Source organism: Triturus cristatus, chromosome 2_1 (assembly GCF_964204655.1).
Source record: "Triturus cristatus chromosome 2_1, aTriCri1.1, whole genome shotgun sequence".
NCBI classification, from domain to species: domain Eukaryota; kingdom Metazoa; phylum Chordata; class Amphibia; order Caudata; family Salamandridae; genus Triturus; species Triturus cristatus.
The window spans coordinates 446,524,584-446,548,552 of NC_140581.1; the positions used below are offsets into that span (position 1 = coordinate 446,524,584).

The 23,969-nt window shown below is 49.6% G+C and overlaps 1 protein-coding gene across 1 annotated transcript in view; it reads left to right on the top strand.

The window, feature by feature from the left end:
- The first annotated feature begins 6,498 nt into the window (after positions 1–6,498).
- ARSB (arylsulfatase B) overlaps positions 6,499–23,969 on the top strand; it is a 281,980-nt gene continuing 264,509 nt past the window's right edge. The window contains exon 1 of the mRNA XM_085632256.1: positions 6,499–7,011. Within this exon, the coding sequence (XP_085488382.1) occupies positions 6,715–7,011 (297 nt within the window). The 5' untranslated portion in view covers positions 6,499–6,714. The remainder of the gene's footprint in view (positions 7,012–23,969) is intronic.

Below are 23,969 nucleotides of genomic sequence, written 5' to 3' on the forward strand. Positions count from 1 at the left end.
TACTATCCTTATCTTATCCGCTATCACTCTCCCCGCGCCAGCTGGATTCCTTCTGCCCTATCACCACAGCTCATAGCTGAGATGAGACCTTTCGGGCTCACAGCACTTGGCAATGTGCTGCAAATCATTAACCTCTTGTCTGCATTGCACATAAGTGAGTGGAAACCTGAAAGGTAGCCATAGCCTGCCCACAGAGGTGGAGAGTCAACCCACCCACCCCCATCTTGGATTTCTGAGTACTGTGTGTGCATGTGTGAATGCATGGGTGTGAGTGTGTGTATAGCCCGACGCCCTGCTAAAATTACCGACCGATACTGCGTATAGGGGCTAATCCTCAACGAATTATACACAGAAAAGACACAGAGTGATATTCTAAAACATTTACTAGCCTACTGCATGTTGTAATTAATCAACCAACTACTGGATGCACACAAAAGTGTAACGAGATGTCCTCAAACACCACGCAGTGTTATGCTTTATCATAGGACATCCCCATTTTCTTCAAAAACCTAGTTTGATGAAGAGCAGACCTACACCCTGAAGTTAGGGAGGCACGTCTAACTAAATACTGATTCGTGAGCAATATATACTTAAAAAACAATGTGGTAACCTCAGTCTAATTCACATTCATTAGGAGGAAGGACGGCGAGGAACGCACCTTGGTGTATGTATGACAACATGGGTCCCTGAGCCCTTCCTCCGCGGGGCCCAGATTACCCTGAATTAGGGTACCTAAGGGATCTAGGAACTTGGGGTTGCGACAAGGGTTAGACCACCATCATAGTGGCATGTACACATCGTATGTGCTACCAAAGGATCCGGTGTCCATCCTGATGAATGACATGAACTCTGCTGAGTCAACAGGCAGAAACATGTTGATGGTTTAGTGGAGCTGGGGTACTAGTTTACCTACTCCCCACACTCAGTTTTGAATACCAAGCGGCCCCTCCATATAGTATAATAGCCAGACTGAGGTTACCACATTGGTTTTTTAAGTATATATTCCTCACTGATCCATATTTAGTTAGAAGTGTCTCCCTGACTTCAGGGTGTAGGCTCCAGGGCTAGATCTAGGGCGGAGTGATCGGTACCACCGAACGGGGCACAGATTTGGGGAGGGGGTGTCATTTTTACGAGTAATATTATCATTTTAAAAGCACCAACCTGCTGGCGCGTTCCTGGCCTTCAGCAATTTTTGTAGGCATCAATTAAAACATCAAGTTAACGCTGGTGATTTATCGAGTTCCTGGAAAGAGACCAGAGGTTTGTCCAATGGAGGTTTTGACTCATCCAAAGGTAGCGCAAAGGGTTAAAATGCCTGCTGCTAATAACGTGTACCATGCAGATAACAAAGTGCATGTAATATAAATAGGTCAGTGGGTTACTGCTTCTGTGAGAGAGCTCCTTTTGTAACTTGTCGTTTTTAAGTCAAAATCGTAATATAGAACTGTTGGACTTGGCCCTTTCTGCAGGGTCATCCCAAAACTTTTTGCCTTTCTCCTAGCCTTTTTCTCTGACATGGTGTTGGTGGTTTTAGGACTCTGGGCACTTTAGCACGCTGTCCAGTGTAAAGTGCGCGTGCTCTCTGTGTTAAATATGGTAAGATTGGTCTACACCTGTTTGGCCTATTTAATTTCCCTGTCAGTCCCTTGTGAAGTGGTATCTCATATACCCAGGGCTGGTAAATTAAATGCTACTGGTGGGCTTGCAGCGCTGATTGCACCACCCACCAAAGTAGCCCTTTTCAAACCTATCTCAGGCCTCTGCCATTGCAGGGCCTGTGCGCGCAGTGTTACTGCCGCTGTGACGTGGCACCTAAAGTGTGTGCCATGTCTGTGACCCCCCTTTTACTGCATGTCAGTCACCCCTAAGGTAGGCCCTAGCTAGCCCTTTAGGCAGGGTGTATTGTAGGTAAAAGGTAGGACATGTACCTTAAGTGTGTGACATGTCCTGGTAGTGACAAACAGCCATTTTGGTTTCTCACTACTGTGAGGCTGCCCTCCCATAGGAATGCATTGGGGATTCCCTGATAAGTGATTCAGTGGTTTTTCCTGATATGAGAGGAGCAGCGTGGTCAAATTTGGTATATTTGGAATGGTAATATATAAATGCTACGCAATGGTGTGCGCAGATTTCTTATAACTATTTTAGAAATGCCACTTTTAGAAGTTGGCATTTCTGTGTGCTATGTGTCTGCCTGCCTGATGTGAATTGCATGTCTGGCTTTTGAGTGACAGGGGCTGGGGAGGTGTGTGTGGCTCCAGGAGGGGCAGGGTGAGTCAGCACTAGGCTGAATGGGACATCTGCAGTTGGAGTAGTGGGACAAAATCCCTGGTCCCTGAATAGGTTTGTGCCTAGCCTGTACATTGCTGGTGTGTCTGATGGCGAGCCCAGACCTGACAAAGGGGAAGAGGAGCCTGGTAAACAGAGTGCTCCAATTCCCCCCGAACCAGTTTTTGCTGGTTCCCCCAAGCCCTGTGCCTGGGCAGACAAAGCAAGATGCCATATAAATATAGGGGCTGTGACCCCATGATTGTTGTGTTGCTCCTGCGCTTGGGGGAGCTTGCTGCTGCTGGGCCTCAGGAGGAACTGCCACGAAGGACTGCCTCCCTGCTGGAGGGCCCTGTGTGCTGTCCTGCCTGGGCCTAGCTTTGCCCCCCTTCCCCTCTAAAAGACTTTGGGACTTTAAGCGCCTTGAGAGCGCTCTACTTTTCTTCCTGCTAAAAAGAGCAGGGTCTTCGCAGCGCGGTGCTGCCGCCTATTTGGAGGGAATCTCAACGTGGGGATTCCCCCCATTCCTGCCAAGGGGAGCAGGAGCCCACCCCGCTTTTTGCATATTTCTGATGGCGGGTGCCTATCCCGCATTGTGGTGGTTTCTAGCGGGTGCCCACCCCGCATTTGGTGTTGTTGGCAGAGGCCCACCCCGCTTATGTGGTTTAGAGAGCCCCAGAGCGGGGCCCCAGCGCACCACCCTGTTTTTCCTGCGCAGCTGCACCACCGTAGCAGGCAGCTGCACCACCGTAGCAGGCAGCTGCACCAAGGGGGCACTTTTCGTTGTTAGAGAGACCCAGAAAGGGGCTCAGGCGGCACAGTGGTGCCAGTTCTGATTTATTTACCCACAGCTACACCGCCATAGTGGGCAGCTGCAACGACTGGCCATATTTGTTGGTAGAGCCCCAGTGGGGGCCCAGAGGGCACAGTGAGTGCCAGTGCCCATAGTTACCTGCATAGCTGTACCGCAATTAGCGGCAGCTGCAACGTTTAGGCCAGAGCCTTTTTGAGGAGTCCCAGTGGGGACCCAGGAGGCACGGTGGTGCCAGCGCAATTGAGCACTTTTGATTCTGCTGCAGTGGCAGCCAGGCCTTACCTTTGAGACATAGGGCATTTGAGCCCTCTGAGAAGGCCAGGGGACAGTGTTAGGTTGGTAGGGAGCCAGGCTCTAATGTGATTTATGTGGTGCCTATGACAGATGCGATTTATGCACCCTGATTTATGCCTCTAATGTGATTTCTGCTTATGAGGTTATTGAACAATGTGTTTAAGCTTATGAGATTGGCGCATAATGTATTTTACGCCTGATGTGATACTGATTGCATAATATGATTTATGTTGCAGGATATAATGCTTAGTACAGTATTTTGCCAGTAGTTACTGGTTGTGTTCTACATTTACTATTTGTGCTTTGTGATGGTTCTGACAGTGGCCCCATTGGCCCTGTCAGGTGTATATAATCCCCTGTAAATATTGCCTAGTGCCAGTTGGCACAGTGTATATTGTGTGATTACTAATCTAAGGTGTTTTGGATAATACAAAGGCTATCTTTATATATATTCTTGTGTGGAGTTTCTTTTGTGGTGTGCCTAGTGTGTTGCTGCTGTGTGTGTGTTTCGCAAACACTTTACATATTGCCTCTGGGATAAGCCTGACTGCTTGTGCCAAGCTACAAAGGGGGTCAGCAGGGGTTATCTTCAGCGTGTAACTCTCTTGCCCTGTCTAGAGTGATGGTTTCTGCCTGGCTTAGGCGCAAGCCCTAGCCAACCAAAAATCCCATTTCTAACAAGAACATTAAGCTATTAACTGTCATCAAACAGCTGTGTGTAAACTGCAAGGTATATATTAGAGCTATTTGTTTTTGGCACAGTCTTTCATTCTCCTAATCATGCCAAAGGGTTCATTTGGGTGGAAAAGAATTCTTGTTACTAAAGAGAACCCCTAACAATGGTGTTACATTTTAAATTCTGAATTTGTGCTTTTCCAGAATAAGGACTCTTAAACTATATTGCCTACCAGTATCGATGACATGTTACTCCTAAACTACACCTTGTAGCCCTGTCTGATGTAACATTTCCTATGATTTACACACCTATGATTGTCTCTGTGCAATGTGTGTGTGATGTAAAGTGCTCTGACACCTTACACTGGTATGAGTGGTGAAATACAACTAAATGAATCCGAGAGACAGTGGTTCTGGAGACTTGAGGGGCACTGTTAAAGGGCAGTGGTGAGGGAATCCTGGCAGAGGTGGTCCTTGTGGTGGGCGCCGACAGACATTGTCTCACAGTGCGCCACCAGCGCTAAAGCCGGCCCTAGTAGGCCCTCTCTTCATCAAACCGGGTTCTTGGCGTGGGGATGTCCTATGGTGAGGCATGACACCTGATGGTGTGTGACGACATCCCATCACACTTTTGTGTGCGCCCAGTAGTTAATTACAACATGGAATAGACTACTAAATGTTTGGGTGGCTTTTCTGAGTATAATAGGTTCTATCCGGAGACCAGCTCGAGCCTTGAGGAGATATAGCCTCTTGTTCCCCACCATGGACACTTCCCATGGTTCTTGTGACTTAATGACTAATGCTCAACGAGTCAGAGCTTCAACTACTACTACCTTTTAACCAACTGCAATTTTACTTCAGGGACTTGTAGTTCTGCTTGTATCATAATGTATATGGGATTGAAAATCTCAGCATGCAAGATGTATTTCATTTGGTTATAGCATTGCAAATAAATATCTCTTGGATGTGATTTTCTTTTTTTTAATATTTGCTTAACAGTCCACCCTTGGCTTCCCATCCAGATTCAGAGCACCTCCGTCAAGGCTGGCCTGGGACCCCAAAGCAGCCCTGGGAAATGTTGTCAGACCAGCCCCAGTACAGCACATAGAAATTGCAGCCAGCAAACCTGATCACTACGAAAGGAGTCTCTCCCCCCAAAAAATTGGGAAATATGGTGCATTCTACAGCATATTTGTCATTATACATTCAGGTGTATTGGCTTTTAACCCCTTCAGTGCCCCGCCCTTTCCCCCTCCTGTGCCGGGCCTTTCATTAGCGGGCGGGGTCCATGACGAGATAGTCTCGTCATGGGCACAGCGCAACCGTGCTCCATGACGAGACTATCTCGTCATGGGCATTGAAGAGGTTAAAACATTGGAAATGATGGTCTTTCTGTGCACCAGGATATGACAAACTTTGTTGGTCCTCTTCAGTGATTCCTGCACTATCACCCTCCAAAAGTGCCTCTCATCTCTCCCTAGCCCCTCTCTCACATGTATTTCATTTGTTTTATAGCACCTCTCATATCAATCAATGTAGGGTGTCAGAGCACTTTACATCTCACACTCACACACACACACGTACAGAGACAATCAATCATATGTGTGTAAATCTGTGTATTGAAAATGACTACAAGGTGTAGGAATCAAGTCATCCACACTCGCAGGCATTTTTAAGAGTGCTTGGTCTAGAGAAGCAGAAACTCAGGATTCAGAACATAACACAGCAGTAAGGGTTGACTTTAATAATAAGAGTTGATTTCTACCCAAACAAACCTGTTTTAGCAACGTCGGGAAAATGAAAGACTGGGGGAAAAACATAACTTTCTAACCTGTACCATGAAGGTTGCATGCAGCTTTTTGATGGCAGTTATTAGCTCACCGTGCTAGATTACGATTGTAATTTATAAATTGCACAGTAACAAAAGAATCTCTGTTACAAAAGCAGTAACCCACTGAGCTATGCACATAACATACTGTTCTTTGATATGCATGGTACACGTTCCTTGCAGCAGGTATATTAACCCTCTGTGTTACATTAGATGAGTCAAAACTGCCACTAGACAAAACTACCTTCTCTGTCCAGCAGGTACATTAATCACCAGAGTTGCCTTGACACGTTTATTGTTGCCCAAAAGACTGCTGGGTATACAAGTAACTTTGCAGTGCTTTCAAAACTGCCCCACCCTCCCCACTAAGAAAACCGACTCTCCACAACCCTTCCAGCCTCCTGCGGAAACCGGTAAGTCCGGCTTGACCTAAGTCACTTTCAACATCAGCACAGAGGTAAAATGCATTACAGACGTTCACGGCATGACATAAATTATGTTGACATGACAGTTTTTGTTGGCTCAGCCCGTGACCCCGTGCTGTGGTTCAGAGAGCCAAGCCGGTCTTGTGACCTGCGCACCTTTACTTAAGGGTGTTCCCACTCACAGGAGTTTCAGAGCTCGCGCGCCAGCTCCCACATCACATACACGGAGGAGGGGGCGGACCCTGCTGTGAACGGTCCTCGCAGTTCCTGGTTAAATTCTGCAGCTGCAGGAGCAGTGCACAGACAGCAGGCACTTCCTCCTCTGGTGTCATCCATCACAACGGTGTCTAGCGCCTTCCTGCCCCTGTCTCCTCTGGTGTCATCCATCCCTCCTGCCCCTCGTAAAGATGAGCCCCGAGCGGGTCGCCCAGCTGCCCCTGCCACGTGTCTCCCGCGGCTTCCTTCTCTTCCTGCAGGTCCTCGCCTCCAGCCCGCTCACGGAGGCAGCGCGGGGACCGCAGCCTCCTCACATCGTCTTCATCCTGGCCGATGACCTGGGCTGGAACGACGTGGGGTTCCACGGCTCCGAGATAATGACCCCTCACCTGGACAAGCTCTCCGCCCAGGGAGTCCGGCTGGGCAGCTACTACGTGCAGCCGATCTGCACCCCGTCCCGCAGCCAGCTCCTGACCGGCCGATACCAGGTGAGAGAGGCAAGAGCGCCTTAAGGCGGGAGTTTCACTTTTAGCGCCGTGTCGGGTACTTTGAGAAACGATCTCACTTAGTACTAGAACTGCCACACTGCAGAAACCAGCTCAAAAGTGCTACTGTGTAGCGTCACGTACGCAGATCCAGGTTGAAAGTTAAATAACTACTACTAGCGCCTGTTGGTTTAGCCTGTTGTTGGAATTGATGAAACAAATCCCACGTGCCTGAGTCACTTGATCGTTCACGTGACAGCACCAGGAAGCAGCGGACGCCGTTTCAACCGTGCAGTGTTGTTAAAGTTTAACCTACCGGCCAGGGGACAACAGCTGCACCCCCCTGTGCTGCATTTGTTTGAGTCAGGATGCATCACTACACGCCGGTGTTGTGATCACATCACACAAAACGCGGTGATGGGCTGTAGAAGAGGGTGAAAGGTCATAATTTTTCGACAGACATTTACAGTTTCACTTCCAACTGCCTAAGCACAATGTAGGCAGTCGAAGGTGGAATCGGCCAGTCATTCCGTGTGAAATTCTGACGGCTCGTGGAGCCTGTTGGCCAGTCAGAGACCGGCACGTAATCCCTATGGACGGTGTTTCTGCCGGAGGGTTTACAATCAATCAGTTAATCAATCAGGGATTTGTAGAGCGCGCTCCTCACCCGTGAGGGTCTCAAGGCGCTGGGGGGAAGCGGCTCCAGATCAGTCGAAGAGCCAGGTCTTGAGGTCCTCCCTGGACGTGTGCAGGGTCGGGGATCATCTGATGTTCACAGGGAGCTCGTTCCAGGTCTTGGCTGCGATACAGGAAAAGGCTCTCCTGCCGGTTCTGTTTCTGCGGATGCGGGGGACCTCTGCCAGGGCAAGGTCGGCGGAGCGGAGGTTCCTCTTGGGTACGTGGAAGGATACTCTGTTGTTGAGGTATTTGGGTACTATGTTGTTGAGGGATTTGTAGGTGTGGGTGAGGAGTTTTAAGTTGATCCTCTTCTCGACGAGGAGCCAGTGGAGGCCTCGTAGGTGTTGGGTCATGTGCTCGTGACGTGGTGTCCCGAGGACGGGTCTGGCTGCGGCGTTCTGGATGGTTTGGAGTTTGTGTAGAAGAGTTCTGTTGATTCCGGCGTAGAGCGCGTTGCCGTAGTGCAGTCTGCTGGTTATGAGTGCGTGCGTGACGGTCTTTCTGTAGTCGAGGGGGATCCATTTGAAGGTCTTACGGAGGATGCGAAGGCAGTTGAAACGGGTGGAAGCAACAGCGTTGATCTGGTGGTTCATGGAGAGGGAAGAGTCAAAGATGACGAGGTTCTGAGCGTGGTCTGTCGGGGTGGGTAGGTTCACGAGGGCGAAGGGCCATCGGGTGTTGTCCCAGGCGGAGGTGCAGGGTCCGAGGATGAGGACCTCGGCCTTTTCTGAGTTGAGCTTCAAGCAGCTGTCTTTCATCCAGGCTGCCACGTTCTTCATTCCTTCCTGGAAGCAGAGTCTGGTGTCTTCGTGAGTGAGAGGATGAGCTGGGTGTCGTCGGCGTAGGATACTATGCTGAGCCCATGCTGTCTGACGATGGCAACGAGGGGGGCCATGTAGATGTTGAAGAGTGTCGGGCTGAGCGATGATCCTTGGGGTACTCCGCAGTTGATGTCAGTGGGTTCAGAGAGGAAGGGAAGGAGTCTGATCCTCTGGGTTCTGCTGGAGAGGAAGAATTGGATCCAGTCGAGGGCGGCTCCTTGTATCCCAGCGTCGTGGAGTCTGGCTGCGAGCGTGCAATGTGAGACCGTGTCGAATGCTGTGGAGAGGTCTAGAAGGATGAGGGCCGCGGTGTGTCTCTGGTCTAGTAGCATGCGGATGTCGTCAGTGGCGGCGAGGAGGGTGGTCTCGGTGCTGTGGTTGCTGCGGAAACCAGACTGGAGGTGTCTAGGATGAAGTTCTCTTCGATGAAGGCCGTCAGCTGGGTGTTCACGAGTCTATCGGTGACTTTGGCTGCAAAGGGGAAAAGAGAGAGATGGGCCGGTAGTTTTTCAGGTACTTTGGGTCAGCCGTTGGTTGCTTGAGGAGGGGTTTCACCTCCGCCCGTTTCCAGTCGTCTGGGCAGATGCTGGATCTGAGGGAGGTGTTGATCGTCCGTCCTAGTTCGGGTGCGATGGCAGCGACGGTCCTGTGCAAGATGTGCGGTGGGCAGGGGTCCGTTGGGGCTCCTGAGTGAGTTTCTTCATGGTTGCGGTCATGTGTTCGACAGTCGCGGGGTCCCAGGATGTGATGGTAGGCTTATCAGGGTGAAATGGACGCAGTTGTGGTCCGTCCAGATGAGCTGGGTGGTGTGGCTGAAACAGATGTTTGATCCTCCCGCGAAGATGGGGTCAAGGGTTTGACCGGCTCTGTGGGTGGGCGTGTTGACGGGCTGCTTTAGTCCTAGGTTGGCGAGGTTGTCGAAGAGAGTGATGGGGTCGTCGTTGTTGTTGTCGAGGTGGAAGTTCAGGTCCCCGAGTAGAATGTAGTCCATGGAGGTGATGGCGTGGGGTGCGGCTAGCTCGGCGATGGTAGTTGCGGGGTGTGTGCGAGGTCCTCGTGGTCTGTAGATGAGGGTGCCGCGTAGCGTGGTTCTGGTGCTGGTCTGGATTTAGAAATGGAGGTGTTCTGTGTTGGAATGGGGGTCACTCGCGCTGGATGTGGAGAGTCGGAGGGGGGTCTTGTGTGCGATGGCGAGCCCTCCTCCTGGGCGGTGCGGGCGGTCCTTTCTCTGGATCTTGTAGCCATCCGGGATGGCTGTGGCGACATCGGGGCCGGAGGTGGCGTTGGTCCAGGTTTCCGTGAAGAAGGCGACATCGGGCGAGAGGGTGTTGATCAGGTCCCAGATTTCGATGGCGTGTCGGTGCAAGGAGTGCACGTTGAGAAGGATGCAAGTCAGGGTTTCGGTGGGGCGTGCATCCGGCGGCCCTTCTGTGGTTGCGGGAGCTTTGTCAATGAAGGATCTCGGCAGGGTTTGCACGAAAACTGCCCATGGGTCATGGTCGGCAAGGATCTACGCAGTCGGCGTGTCTTCCGGGATTGAGAGCATGGAGGGTGGCTGAGTCGTTGCGGTGGGGTCCCAGAGCACCAAGGTTTCTGGCTCTGGTCGGGGCGCAGACTGGCTTGCCTTAGGTGCGCCGAAGGCATGCCAGTGGCGCGCCTGCTGAGCGCGTCTGCGCTGTGGTCGCCATATGTAGGGTAGGGGACGGAAGAAGAGGCAGGGAGGTGGGAGCGGGCTGAGTCGGGGGGCGGGGCCGCAGACGCAACAGCGGCAGGAACAGAGGGGAAAAAAGCAACTACGGACAATACAGCGTGGAAAAAATACACAGAAATGTAGTCCTCAAAAGGCGAGAAAAACAGTGAGTAATAAGCAAAACGCGGAAACACTGGGGAATACCGGAAGGCACCCAAAGCTAAAACTGAGGTGCAGTACGGGCTGCTGGCTCGAACGCCTGCCCGGGAGACGGTCTCAGAACTAGCGCGGTCGGCAGTGAGGCGGAGCTGCTGGGGAGAGTGCTGGCCTTGGCCCAGAGGTCTTGGTGTCCGACAGGCTTTCCATGCCTGGCTTTCCGAAATGGAAAGCCTGCCGTAAAGCGACTTTAGGGGCCCCTAGCAGGGCCTCCTTCTCCCTGCGGCCTCCGGTTGGGGCTGAGGGGGCACCTGTTAATCCCTGCAACGTGTGGCAGGGATTACCATAATCTCCTGTTTCTCTATGGGAGCTTGTGCGTCAGCCAGTTTACGGCCATGGTACAAGCTCCCATAGAGAAATGGGAGTATGCGACTGCACCATGTACTGTTTCATTGTGATTGCTTTGTCCGGACTGCCGACTTGAGGTCGGTCTGTCTCGAGACCGCGACAGTGCTTCCGACTGACATCAAAATCAAGCCCTAAATTGTTTAAGGCATTTCCTCCAACCTGCATGCTGTCACAGAAATAATTCACAAAGTTAATATTGTTAATAACACTTAAAGAAGTGAGGCCGACCTCAAGTCTAATTCTGCAAAGACGTTCTAAATTTAATAAGGATCTAATGTTTGTATAAAGAGTTTTCCTAAACATGATATCATCAAACATTTGACTATTAAAGAACCGTATAACAAAACAGTAATTAACTTGGTACTGGCTTCATTATTAAACATATGGCCTGTAAGAATAAAGAGATCGCCCGCTCCTGTGAGACCCTTTTTAAAGAAATGTATATCATCTAAGAAAACCTATTTAGGGTATCCAATAATCCACTGATCCTTGAGAAGCTAAAAATCATGCCATATGAATGTACCTATAACACAGTTGTAAGTAAGAGAGCACATCTCTGGGTCCATGCTATGGAATGGAAAACTCCTGTATCTCAATAGAGCTGGTAAATCTCTTGCTGCCTTTTTAGGTCTCGCCTAAGCCAGCGCTTTAGTGCTGCTCTGGCGAGACTTATAGTAAGCGAGTTTTGGAAGTGCAAACAGTGGCTTTTCAGGCCTCCAAATACAGTGCATGTGCGCCGTCCGGGCGCGCGCACCATTTGGAGGGCTGAAAGCACTCGTTTGCTTTCACTTTCGCCGTGATGTGATCGCGATCACTTTCAGAGCACCATTTGACAGCCTGCGTGCCCGCCCCCACTCCCCCTCCCACTCCCTCTTCGTCAGCTTCAGTGCGCGCTTGTCTTTAAATTTAAATGTAGGTAAATGAAGAGTCTTTCATTTTAACCGCGCCACATTAACTACACACACTTGCAAACAATCTGTACAAGGAAGGAAGCCCCGACTGTTGCCTGGTGGCATGGCGCCAGGTGGGCACCTTACACAGTAAACAGCATGCTGCGAGGTCACGATATAAACACTCACGTTTCCAGTACGGGGCGGAGAATCTGGATGTGTTTTACCGCCACCCGAATCCTCCAGTCGGAATATCGGGCTTCGGACACGGTGCCGTTGGGGCCCTGGCTGATGGTGCGCATGACTTCCAGCTTGGATTGGGGGAGAAACGGAAGGGAGCCGCATATCGTTCCGGGCAAGTTTGGACTCTCCCCGCCATTCGTGTACCTACGGTTCAGGGCCCAGAATACATTTATGTACACGTCCAGTGCAGCAGTGTAAAAAAAACGGGTATCCCTCTTCAAACCGAAACGTGGCTCCTGGTCGCCTTTTCCTGGAACAGACCAGCGAAAGCGAAAGTGGCCATCCGATGTGTCTCTCTCTCTTGTTTTTCAAACTCTCCAAACCCAGCCAGTCTTCTTCGCTCTTTCAAACAACCAGAAGAGGCATTTGCAACAAAAAATTAGTAGTATGCCTTCAAAAGCTCTCCAGTTGACCTCGCCCTTCCTTTTTTTTCGTTTGTTTAAAAGGCTCCTGTCTCATTTAAAATTACTGATCACATTATATTTCTTATTTTCTCCTTGCCCGAGAAATCTGAAGACTCCCGATTGTCTTTTCCAAAAGCTATTCTGCTTTTCAAATAACTAAAATCACAAAACATCGTTTGGCTAATTATCTTTCTACTCTGAAATAAACTTCACGCGCTGATTACCATAAACCCGACTACAGGATCTGAAAGCTTGCAATTCTCTAAAGTTACTTCCTGTTGCAAAACACAACATTTCAACAGCATCATCACATCAGACCAGAAGGTTTCCCCTGGGTCCTTCGTTCTGCGGTGTTTCTTACGGAACAAATCGCAATTACGAGTTTTGAGATAAATATCGGTGGGTCAAGCCTGCCAATATTTATCATGGAGGGAATGCACATTATTTAAACATGCACCAAAATCTAGATAAGGCGACATGGTGTGGCGTAAAGACCGGAGCTGCCGACATTGGAGGTGTGAAGCCACTTCGAGTCTCGGCGTCGACTCAACAACATCCTGTGATTCTGGGCAAATCACTTAATCTACCCGTGCCGACCAAACATCAACGTGTCCTTTTAGAATGTAAGTGGTGCTCGTGTAAAGCGCTCCAAGTTTCAAATCAAACTGTAACAAAAAATTCCCCACGAGCTCATAATTGGGTTGTATTTTGTGGCGCCTAATAAATCCTGGCTCAGTGGGGTTAAATTTTATAGGATGCGATACACATTACATCAATTACCAGGCCACCAAAATCTTTTACAAAGGCAATAGGCTTGACTTTGGCATGGCATTTGGTATTGGCCATTCAAAGAACCACCAAGTATCTCAATTACCTATGTAAGTTTTTGATCGGGTGAGGAATTTTAGTCTTATTCCTATCCCAGAATTTATAATAGGATAAAACAGGACTACAGGTGCCAGAATGTAAATAACACAAACATCAACAGGACACCCACTCACACCCAGAATCAGGAAATGTATGCCTTTCAACATACTGCTGGAGTTTAGCTGCTGAGGTGTCAGGATGGACTCCTTGCCAGTAATCAGTTTAGGCGGCGGGGATCTGAACTTTTAACTGCAAAATTATATTATTTGTCAAATTTAGCTAGTTAGTGCAGTTTAGCATAGTGTGAATGGGCATCCGCAGAATTTTTTTTCTTTTTTTCTCATTCTAAATCCATTTTTCCCTTCACTGACCACTTCCCTCGATTTCACCTCCCTCTCCCCGCCTCTTATATCCTGTCTCCTCCCATCTCTCTTTCTCCTCTAGTTTTTGACCCACCCATTCCTAAAAAAATCAAAATAGCATAAATCATTTTTTGCTCCTATGACTGCGGATAGCTTCTTTTGTTCAAGAATAACGATGCCTTTTTTTGCATAGCGCCTGCTGCATTGAGCGGGCCCTGCAACGGAGCTCAGAGAGGTTCTAAAAGCAGATTGTTTATTTCCGGAAGACAATTAAACGCGGTGATTCGATATATAATTTTAAAAGATATTTTATAGTATTGCAGTGTTTGGCTGCAACATGTACCATAATGTAGACAAAACAAAGCAGCATCTTTAAAGTGCGTATAAGTCCTGTAAACATCATTTATTTTGGCGGGCACTTATCACTTTTGCTTCGTTTTATCTTGCACTATTGGGTCTGGTCATTATTTCCTCCTAATCCAGGAGTTTATGAAAATATCCACTGTTCAGTTGCACTTGTCGGCGCAGTGTTGTTGCTTCGTAGCACTATAAGCAACATATGCTGTATTTACTCAACCTGATCGTCCGTCAAATGAACGAAAATCCGGTTCCAATTTCAGCAGCAGACGCACCAACCCACAGAGCTTTCCTCACCATTAATGTTTTCTTACCAAGTTTAACGAAACAAGGGCCTGGTTGGAAAAATGCGCCGATTTCGAGGAGCCATTTAAAAGGGAAATTACGGGGTCTTGGGGAATGGCTCACGCCCTGAGGGTGGTGTCGCCACGAGAGCTATGCCGGGAATGTCGCTGGGTTGTGACTTCATGTGAGAAAAGAGCAGGTAATAAAATGCAAATGCGGTCTTGATAAGACAAGCAAGTGAACACCTGGCCCTGCCTAATAAACGAGCATTTTTTTATTCACAGGAATGACACATCTTATAATTAGAAACCAGGGCCTGCATTCTTTACCTGGGACAGACGCAGATCGCAGCTCCCCCTAAATGTCGCCCCAGTTCCCAGTTCCCTGTCTCCAGCCCCAACACACTTTCATGGAGGAAACATTTTTGGAAGGGGGCGGGGAGGGGCTCTGAAATCACACTGCATATTAGTAAAAGAGGTCACCTTCCGCTGTTTACCTTCCTGTAGTGTGAGTCCCACATCTTACTCTGTGAGTAGTTCTGCGTTACTCCAGGCTCGGTCCCTTTGCACGGGTGCAAAGTGGTGCAAATGGCGGTGTCAATCAACTTTTGCAGAAAAAAAGTTTTGTGTGGTGTTGAAAAGTCGACACAAACACTCCACAAAACTGCTTCAGCTCACCTGGAACCAAGCACCTGTTAATATATGCAAAGTGGATGTAAAGTTGCGTAAACTCTGCAAACGCCCTAAGATTCCACACGAGGCTAGATCGACTTAAGTGGAATGACCTAGCTTTGTATGGAATGCCTGCACTAGTTGAAAGCAGAGTCAAACAATAGGCAAAAAGAAATCTGCACGAGTTATTACAACTAATGCCTGTGAAAAAATAACATACCATTGGATATAACCATAGGACCTTGCCTGCGCATATAAATATGCACGGGAGGGTGCCCCTCAGGTTTAGATTGCCTTGGCACCACGCTGCAGAAATAGCGTTTTGTCTGGGTGAACATGAATGATGTCATCATTAGCGAGCAACTCTCGGTAAATATGGTGCTGCAATTTTACCCCAAGTCAGGGCCACTGGCATTATGCAATTCTGCGGCCAAGGCTTTTTTTCAAGTAATTATGGATTTTCCGCTCTTGCCACATAATCCATCTGCTGCGTGAACTTCATATTTTAACCCCCAAATATTGTTCCTAACACAAACCTATAAAAAGTTACTTAAAAGGTCACGACATGTTCCACCTCGGTCTCTCCTCACCCTCCACCTCGGTCTCTCCTCACCCTCCACCTCGGTCTCTCCTCACCCTCCACCTCGGTCTCTCCTCACCCTCCACCTCGGTCTCTCCTCACCCTCCACCTCCTCACCCTCCACGTGTCTCTCCTCACCCTCCACGCGTCTCTCCTCACCCTCCACACGTGTTTCTCCTCACCCTCCACACGTGTTTCTCCTCACCCTCCACACGTGTTTCTCCTCACCCTCCACACGTGTCTCTCCTCACCCTCCACGTGTCTCTCCTCACCCTCCACGTGTCTCTCCTCACCCTCCACACGTCTTTCCTCACCCTCCACACGTCTCTCCTCACCCTCCACACGTGTCTCTCCTCACCCTCCACACGTGTCTCTCCTCACCCTCCACACGTCTCTCCTCACCCTCCACACGTCTCTCCTCACCCTCCACACGTCTCTCCTCACCCTCCACACGTCTCTCCTCACCCTCCACACATCTCTCCTCACCCTCCACACGTCTCTCTCCTCACCCTCCATCTCACCCTCCACACGTGTCTCCTCACCCTCCGCCTCACCCTCCACATGTGTCTCCTCCTCACCCTCCACATGTGTCTCCTCCTCACCCTCCACATGTGTCTCCTCCTCACGCTCCACAGGTGTCTCTCCTCACCCTCCACACGTGTCTCTCCTCACCCTCCACACGTGTCTCTCCTCACCCTCCACACGTGTCTCTCCTCACCCTCCACGTGTCTCTCCTCACCCTCCACGTGTCTCTCCTCACCCTCCACGTGTCTCTCCTCACCCTCCACACACTGCTGCACGCCTCACACTGCTGCACGCCTCACACTGCTGCACGCCTCACACTGCTGCACGCCACACACTGCTGCATGCCGCTGCACGCCACACACTGCTGCATGCCTCACACTGCTGCACGCCACACACTGCCACACACTGCTGCACGCCGCACACTGCTGCACGCCACACACTGCTGCACGCCACACACTGCTACACGAAACATTGCTGCACGCCACACACTGCTGCACGGCACACACTGATGCAACTGGCACACTGTTGCACACTGCTGCATTACTCACTGCTGCATGCTGCACGACACTGCTGCACGCAGCACACTGCTGCACGCCGCTGCACGCCACAGTGCTGCATGCCGCACACTGCTGCACGCCGCACACTACTGCACGCCGCTGCACGTCACAGTGCTGCATGCCTCACACTGCTACACAAAACACTGCTGCACGCCTCACACTGCTGCACGCCGCACACTGCTGCACGCCGCACACTGCTGCACGCCGCACACTGCTGCACTCCACACACTGCTTTTATGCGAGTTTATGCTACTGACATTGTAAATGACAATGCCTTTTATTTGTTTTAAAACCAAAACATAAATAAAAGGCATTGTAATTTTACAATGCCAATAGCTCAAACTCTTATAAATGCGAGACCTATTGCATTGCAAATGCTTGTTGAAGTTGAAAAGTAATAGCTTCCACATTACTAGCATTAACAATCCCTTTGGCAATCTCAAAACAAATACCAATGCTGAAGGTTTTTGGGGACTTCTACGCTAAACTGTGAATGCCCTCTCTTCGATCCACCAAACAAACTTGCCTTGAATTCCTACATATTATTCCCCCAAATTCCATCTCGGGCAGAGACAGATTAAAACTAAACAAACCTATTGAGTGAAAATAAATTCTTGGTGCCACTAAGTCAATGCCCTTGGGCAAGGCTCCTTGACCTGATGGCTTCCCCATCACTTTTTACAAATTCCTGACCTCGTCAATAACTTCGCAGTTGGAGTCGACTCTTAACTATTTTGACTCCTTTGGTGGCGGTACTGGCACAGCGGCTGTTGCCACCATTGTAGTGATTCCAAAGGAGGACGAAGATCACTTAATTCCCAAAAATGTTCTTCCCATCTGGAATGACTGTTCACAAGAATTCTACATCGTCCTCAAGCATGCTTTATTAAGGGGAGGCTGGCTAGTGACAACATCCAAGCATTCTGCAATATTATTGAAAGAACCACTTTTTCTAAGTCCCCTGCAGCAGCGCTAGCCCTTGATGCAACTCTACTCTGGTACGGTCTGGGTGATGTCTTTATAAAATGCCCATGTTGCTGTATGCTAGCCTGAGTGTGTGCATTAAAATCAATGGCTCACTTTCAACTCCCTTTTCAGTACGCCAAGGCTGTCCACTATCATCCTTATTGTTCCATATGTTGATCAACCCTCTTAATTGCCTCCTTAACTTGCCCAAGGAAGAATAAGAACAAGGAGACTCGCTGCAGAAGAATAGGAGGAGAAGGGGCCAACAGGGGTGCAAGGGTAGATAGAAAAGTGGTGAGCTGAAGAAGTAGCATGAGCAAAGAGGTGGGTGGTAGGTCGAGGCAGGGCAGGTGAAGAAGGAATTAGAGAGGTTGCGTGAATTGGAGAGGAGGTGACGGGAATAGAGAAGATGAATTTAGGAGGGAGGGTGGTGAGTTGCAGAGGCCAGGTGAGTGAAGAAGGTTCTTGGGAGCAAAAAAAGGAGTGGGGTGAGGCAGCTAAGGGGGGGGGGAGTGGAGAACAGAGGGCCAGCTCGGGTGTGGAGGAATCAAGCAACCAGGGATAGATCAGGAGAATGAAGGAAGGAGGAAAGACGTGAAGGGGCTGTATGGGGGTGGGAGAAGCAGAAGGGGAGAACCTGGAAGAATGAAGACAGGAAAGAGTACTCAGGAATGAGAGGAGAGGAGTGCAGGGCGGAGTGAAGGAGGCAAGGAGATAAGAAGTGAACAGAGGATAATGAGAAATTGAGGGCTACAGAGAAGGAACAAGATTGGAGAAGCAAGTGGAAGTGGGGAATAAGAATGTAATGAGTTGAGGGACCGGCCAGCTTACATGTCAAGAATACCCTTATACGTGAAGATCCAAACGTGAATGCACACAATTGTTGACACTATCTTATGTGACAATCTTAAAATAAAGTGCCTATGAAGGCTTCAGGATGGTGTTGTCCTCAAGAACATAGGAGGCAATGTTTTCCAAAAGAGATTAGATGAACAGCAAACAAATCAACATCGTCAAATTAAATATGCTTCACGTCAAAAATGCTTAAGACCAGTAAAGTTAGAAACCATGAAGGTTCATTCAATATTTTAGGTTCAGAGCAGAAGGCAAAAATAATGATTTATCTCAAAATCAGTCAAAATGCATTGTAAATAAATATAGGGAATTAGCACACAGCTCAAGCAAATGTAGTAAAAAGTATGACATTTTGTGAAGTCCCAGAGTAAAAATATTCTAAGCAAGAACAGACTGACAAGAGTCACACTCTTATAGAGTCAGAGGTCTTATATGATAAAATTCAGCATAATGTGATCAATGTGTTACACAGTTAGACAAATCAGAATATAGAATGTAATGCAGCATCTTCTAACACCAGCCTAGTACCATTCCCTAAATGAATATTAATACATCCCCTCTTGACCTGTGTCCTCGGATGTGACAGTACAAATCTAGCTACACTCAAAACAATGACATACTCCTATTACGAATAGGCCCTATGACACACAGGCATGAAAGACCTTGAACAGTTACATTTCGTACGTTTGTTTCCTCCCGGCTCACCAAGAACAGAAGGCCAACAGAGCATTTATTTCTGCACATTCAGGTACGTGCGAGGAGCCAAGAAACAACACACACATCATGGCTATGTCAAAATCAAGGATGAAGGTTAGGCCCAAGTCGGATCTAGGTTGGTCAAAAAATACAGCTTTGTTACAAAATGCAGCATTTTTGATTTTAGAGCAAAAATGTTTATTATGTTTTGCACACATTATTTACTAATCAAAAATATCTCTATCACAGTCAAATACTTTTGGCTTTTTGCATTAGGTAGGGTCATGAACAGGTGTGCCTTTAGGTGTTGACGTAAAGAGTACAGATTGTGTTTAGTGTTAAGATCCGGATGGAGAGAATTCCATAGAAGAGTAGCAGACTTTTAAGTTACCGGTCATCGAGGGGGCGCTAGAGGGCGCCAGGCAAGATGGCCGCACTTTAGGGCAGAGCCGTGCAGCTCTGCCCGGCTGATTGATAATCCACCCAATATCAGCTACAAATCGAGGCATCCAAGTACCAGAACTGCCACCCTGTGTGGAGAGTCACCCTTGCTGCAGTTGGGGGCCATTCGTATGGCTGGAGATCGCTGTGTCGGGGAATATCAGACAAGAGCTGCCCTGATCGCCTTGTGCTCAGTGGCGGCAAGAGTGCGCAGTATTGCAATATCTGAGCCCGGACGCTGTGATACCGGCAGCTGCTGGTTCTTACCTCCCAGGGAACTGATCGCGTGGGATCGAGCTTGGCCTGCTGCTTCTGAGCGTCTCCGCGTCTTACCCCTGCTGCAGGCGGCCGGCGGTGCTGTTGTGGATGACCTGAACCCCGCGTGGAGCCTGGAGAAACCTGCAGAGCCACCCTGAGGTCCTTGTTAGCGGCTGCGGGGTACCATCAACGCCCGCTGCGGGAGGTGAGGGGCAGTTCTGGCCTTGGCCCGTGGCTGCAGAGGTGGGTGTGGGCTCGGGCTCTGGGTCGCGGCCTGCCACTGTGGCCTGCGTGCGCGGCGCGAGCAGGATCCTTTGCCTCAGCCTTCCCTTTGACACTGGTCGGGTGGGGGGGAAGAGTCCCTCCTCTCGGTGATTGTTGCGTGCAACTATTGCCTGGGGGTTATTTTGTTTGTGGATTGGCCCCTCTGCCCTGGACACATCTGCTCCCCTAGCCTGCGACATTGGGGTGGAGCCCCGTAAAGCTTGGTGCTGAACGGATTGAGGGTGTGGAGATAGACTTGCCGGGCTGATTCTCCCTGCGGGGGTGCGTTTGGGAGGGAGGGGTGGAGGGGGGGAAGCAGGCCACTGACCAAAATATTGTGTGTAAAAGGCCGCTTTATTGGAAACAGGTGCACATTACAATATAAAAACCTTGGCCGAACCGCCTTCCAAAACTAGACCTCACTAAATATAACATGCCTAGCCCCGCCCCCCCGCCCCCTCCCCTAAATACCTTCGAGCCCGCCCGTACATTACAACATTACAACAATATAAAACATTATAAAACATTACACTCCTGTATAACCCCCCCCAACAATCTCTAAATACAAACCTTCTGTTAACCAAACTCCCCTGCCTGCCCCTTTACAGCTATCGGCCCCCAAACTGTGTAACCAAACTAAACTTACCAACCTAACCATTCCCTGTCGATAACCCAACTTAACAACATAACTCCACCAACCTCCGGTAAAACTGTCCAGAATTCACCATAACCCCCGCCAACCAGAAAGAGAGGGGCGGTGAAACCACCACCCACCCCTCTTTCTGCCCCCCAAACAACAGAGGGCTTTAAACACCATGAGCCGGATTCTGTACATTCAAACACCGAGACAAAACCTCTCTAAGTTCCAACAAATAAAGGTCCATGCCCAACCTTGACAAGTGAACCCCATCTCCACGAAAAAATTCTACCGCCTCAAAGCGGATATCTTTGTGTGTCACTCTCCCAAAGCCCAAATCTCAACAAAACCTGGAGATCTCCATATTCACCTTCTTCCGAGACCTGTCAATAGCCCTGGGATTCAAAGCCCCTCTCCACACCCTCTGCAGGACCAATTCTGTCCAGAGAACATGACAACCGGACCATTGCTCCTTCAACAACGCCAAATCCCTTTTCATGGCACGCAATAATACCACCCCTTTCACACTGCAAAGATCGTTCTCCCCCAAATGTATTAAAAGAATATCCGGGCATTGTCCCCTCACCATGGCTTTATTCAAACATGGAATCAGCTCCCTCCAAAGCATACCCCCTTCCCTTTCCATATTATTCGAAAAAGGCTGCTATTAAAACCCAAACTCCCCCCAAAATAACTTTTGCACGCTTGAACGTGCGACCACTTGACGAAGGAATGCCCCACAATCCACACCGTCAATTCCTTTGTGTGTGGCCCAGCCACCGAACCTGAAAAGAAAAACAAGCATGAGACTCAAACCAAAGAGGTGGACGCAGGCGCCTGTGGAGCATTTTCTCTTACATATTTGTGAAAGCAGGCTGATGACCAACGCCCTAAGCGCATTATATCGCCCTGAGACCAACCCCGGTTATGCGCCTCAGTCGCCGCCCCAATCCTAAAAGAGTGCGTCCCAAACTGGGCCCCATCCAAACCAATATGCTGTAACCCCTTGCGCAGTACCATACGCAGCTGATAGTCAGAGACGCGCGCCCCATTCATGTGTCAAAAAACCAAATCGCCCCCATCACCCCCTGAGAGTGTCTTCCATTGCCTCGCCAAACGCAGCGGACATGTGCAACTAGGGGCTCCTGCTTCTAACCACACCCCTTTACCAACCCCCCTCTGATCTGTTTTGGAACTAGGCAACCAAATGTTCACACCTGTGTCCGAGAAGAACACATCCTGCCAACGAATACCCCGCTTTACCTTGGTCCCAAGGAGCTCAGAAACCCGAAACGCCCCAAAAAACATGAACACCATAAGGGTAGCAAACAACGAAGCCTCAAAATCATCTCTGCGAACTACAGGCAAAACAGTCAACAAACGTGCTAAAGTCTTCCAGGAAATAGGTAAACGAGACATCCCGGTTCCACCCCGCTCTCTAGCCCAACCCTCAAGCATCCTGCGTCCTATTTCCCCAGCAGACGGGGAATAACCCCAAAAAAGCTTACCCATGAAGGCAATCCCTGCCAGCTTCCCAGCAATAGTGACTCTGGACAGACCCTTCTCAATGAGGTCAAGGATAAATTGAACTACATCTTCCGAACTGCGCCACAGCTCCTCCCTCCTACAAGCTCCTGAAGACAAAAATTCCTTCCATGCCAATGCATATGCTGTACGCGTGGAAACAGACAAAGAACCTACCACCAGTTGAAATACCCTACGTTGCCGACAGACCAGAGGTGCTCCGGCATCGGGGTCAGTGTCCTGTCCGCCTCCTTGGCCAGCCCATGGAATCTCCCCCACTGTGAACGAGACAAAGCATCCGCAATGTCATTGTCCACACCTGGCACGTGCAAAGCCCTAAATGAAATATCATAGCGCAAACAGCCCAGCACGAACACCCTCATCAATTTCAAAATCTGCTCATCCCTGGCTGACTGCCTATTGACTATTTGCACCACCGCCATGTTGTCCACACGGAACAGGACCCTCTTATGTTCCAGCTCCTTGCCCCAAATGGTCAAAGCCACCAAAAGTGGAAAAAGCTCCAAAAAAGCAATGCTCCGCCCACCATTCCTCCACTCCTGTGGCCACTTCTCTGCACACCAATGCCCCTGCCAGTAAATGCCAAAACCATCACTGCCCGCTGCATCTGAAAACATTTGCACATCCCACTGCACATCCTCGTCCCTGGCCAATGGTACCCCGTTAAAGGAGTGCAAGAAAAAGGACCACATACGCAGATCTTCCTTCACGCCTGCTGACAAACGCACGTGATGGTGAGGTAAATGCTGACCCGCCAAAGCCCGGCCCAGGCGCCTACAGAAAGTCCGCCCGCCCTTACCACCCTACAAGCAAAATTCAAATGGCCTAACAACACCTGGATTTCCTTCACCGTCACCTTCGGCCGGGCCAACATCGCGTCCAGCAAAGCCAACATTTTGGATTTCTTATCCTCAGGCAGACGAGCCTGCATCGCAACTGAGTCAAGCTCAATACCCAGAAAGGAGATGACAGTATCAGGCCCCATTGTTTTCTCCGGAGCCAACGGCACCCCCAACTCCTCCATAAGCTCCTGAAACTAATCCAGAGCATGCCGGCACTCCGAAGAGCCCGGAGAGCCCACAAAAAAGAAATCATCCAAATAATGGGTGACCCAGCTGTGACCAGTGCGATGCGTGAAAAACCACTGCAAAAAAGTGCTGAACAGCTCAAAAAGAGCACATGACACCGAGCAACCCATAGGTAGCGCCTTGTCCACATACCATTTGCCCTCGAATTGTATACCCAACAAAGGCCAGTCATCCGGATGAACCGGGAGCAGCCGAAAAGCCGACTTGATATCGCACTTTGCCATGCCTGCAGCTGCGCCCGCGGTCACGACAAGTGACATGGCGACGTCAACTGAGGAGTATGACACCGAAGCAGCGTCTTCGTCGATAAAATCATTTACTGACGACCCTTCAGGCCATGACAAATGTTGAATCAGCCGAAACTGCCCCTCCTCTTTCTTGGGCACCACACCAATAGGGGAAATGATCAAATTATGAACTGGCCACTCTCCAAACGGGCCTGCCATCCTCCCCTCCTGCACTTCTTTACACAATTTCTCACGCACCACCAGTTTGTGCTCTGATGCGGATTTCAAATTATCCGCCCACCTTCTCTGCCGGGGCCCGTGGTACCCCAAATGAAAACCCCACTTGAAACCATCCAAAAGAGTCTGTTTTGCCACCAAATCCCCGTAGCCCTCCAATGCATCCTCGAGCTGAGCCAATTTAATTGGCGTAGGAGCCCTTTGGCCCAGAACCCTGTGCGCCCCTACCCCCTCGTCCACCCTGCGACTGCTG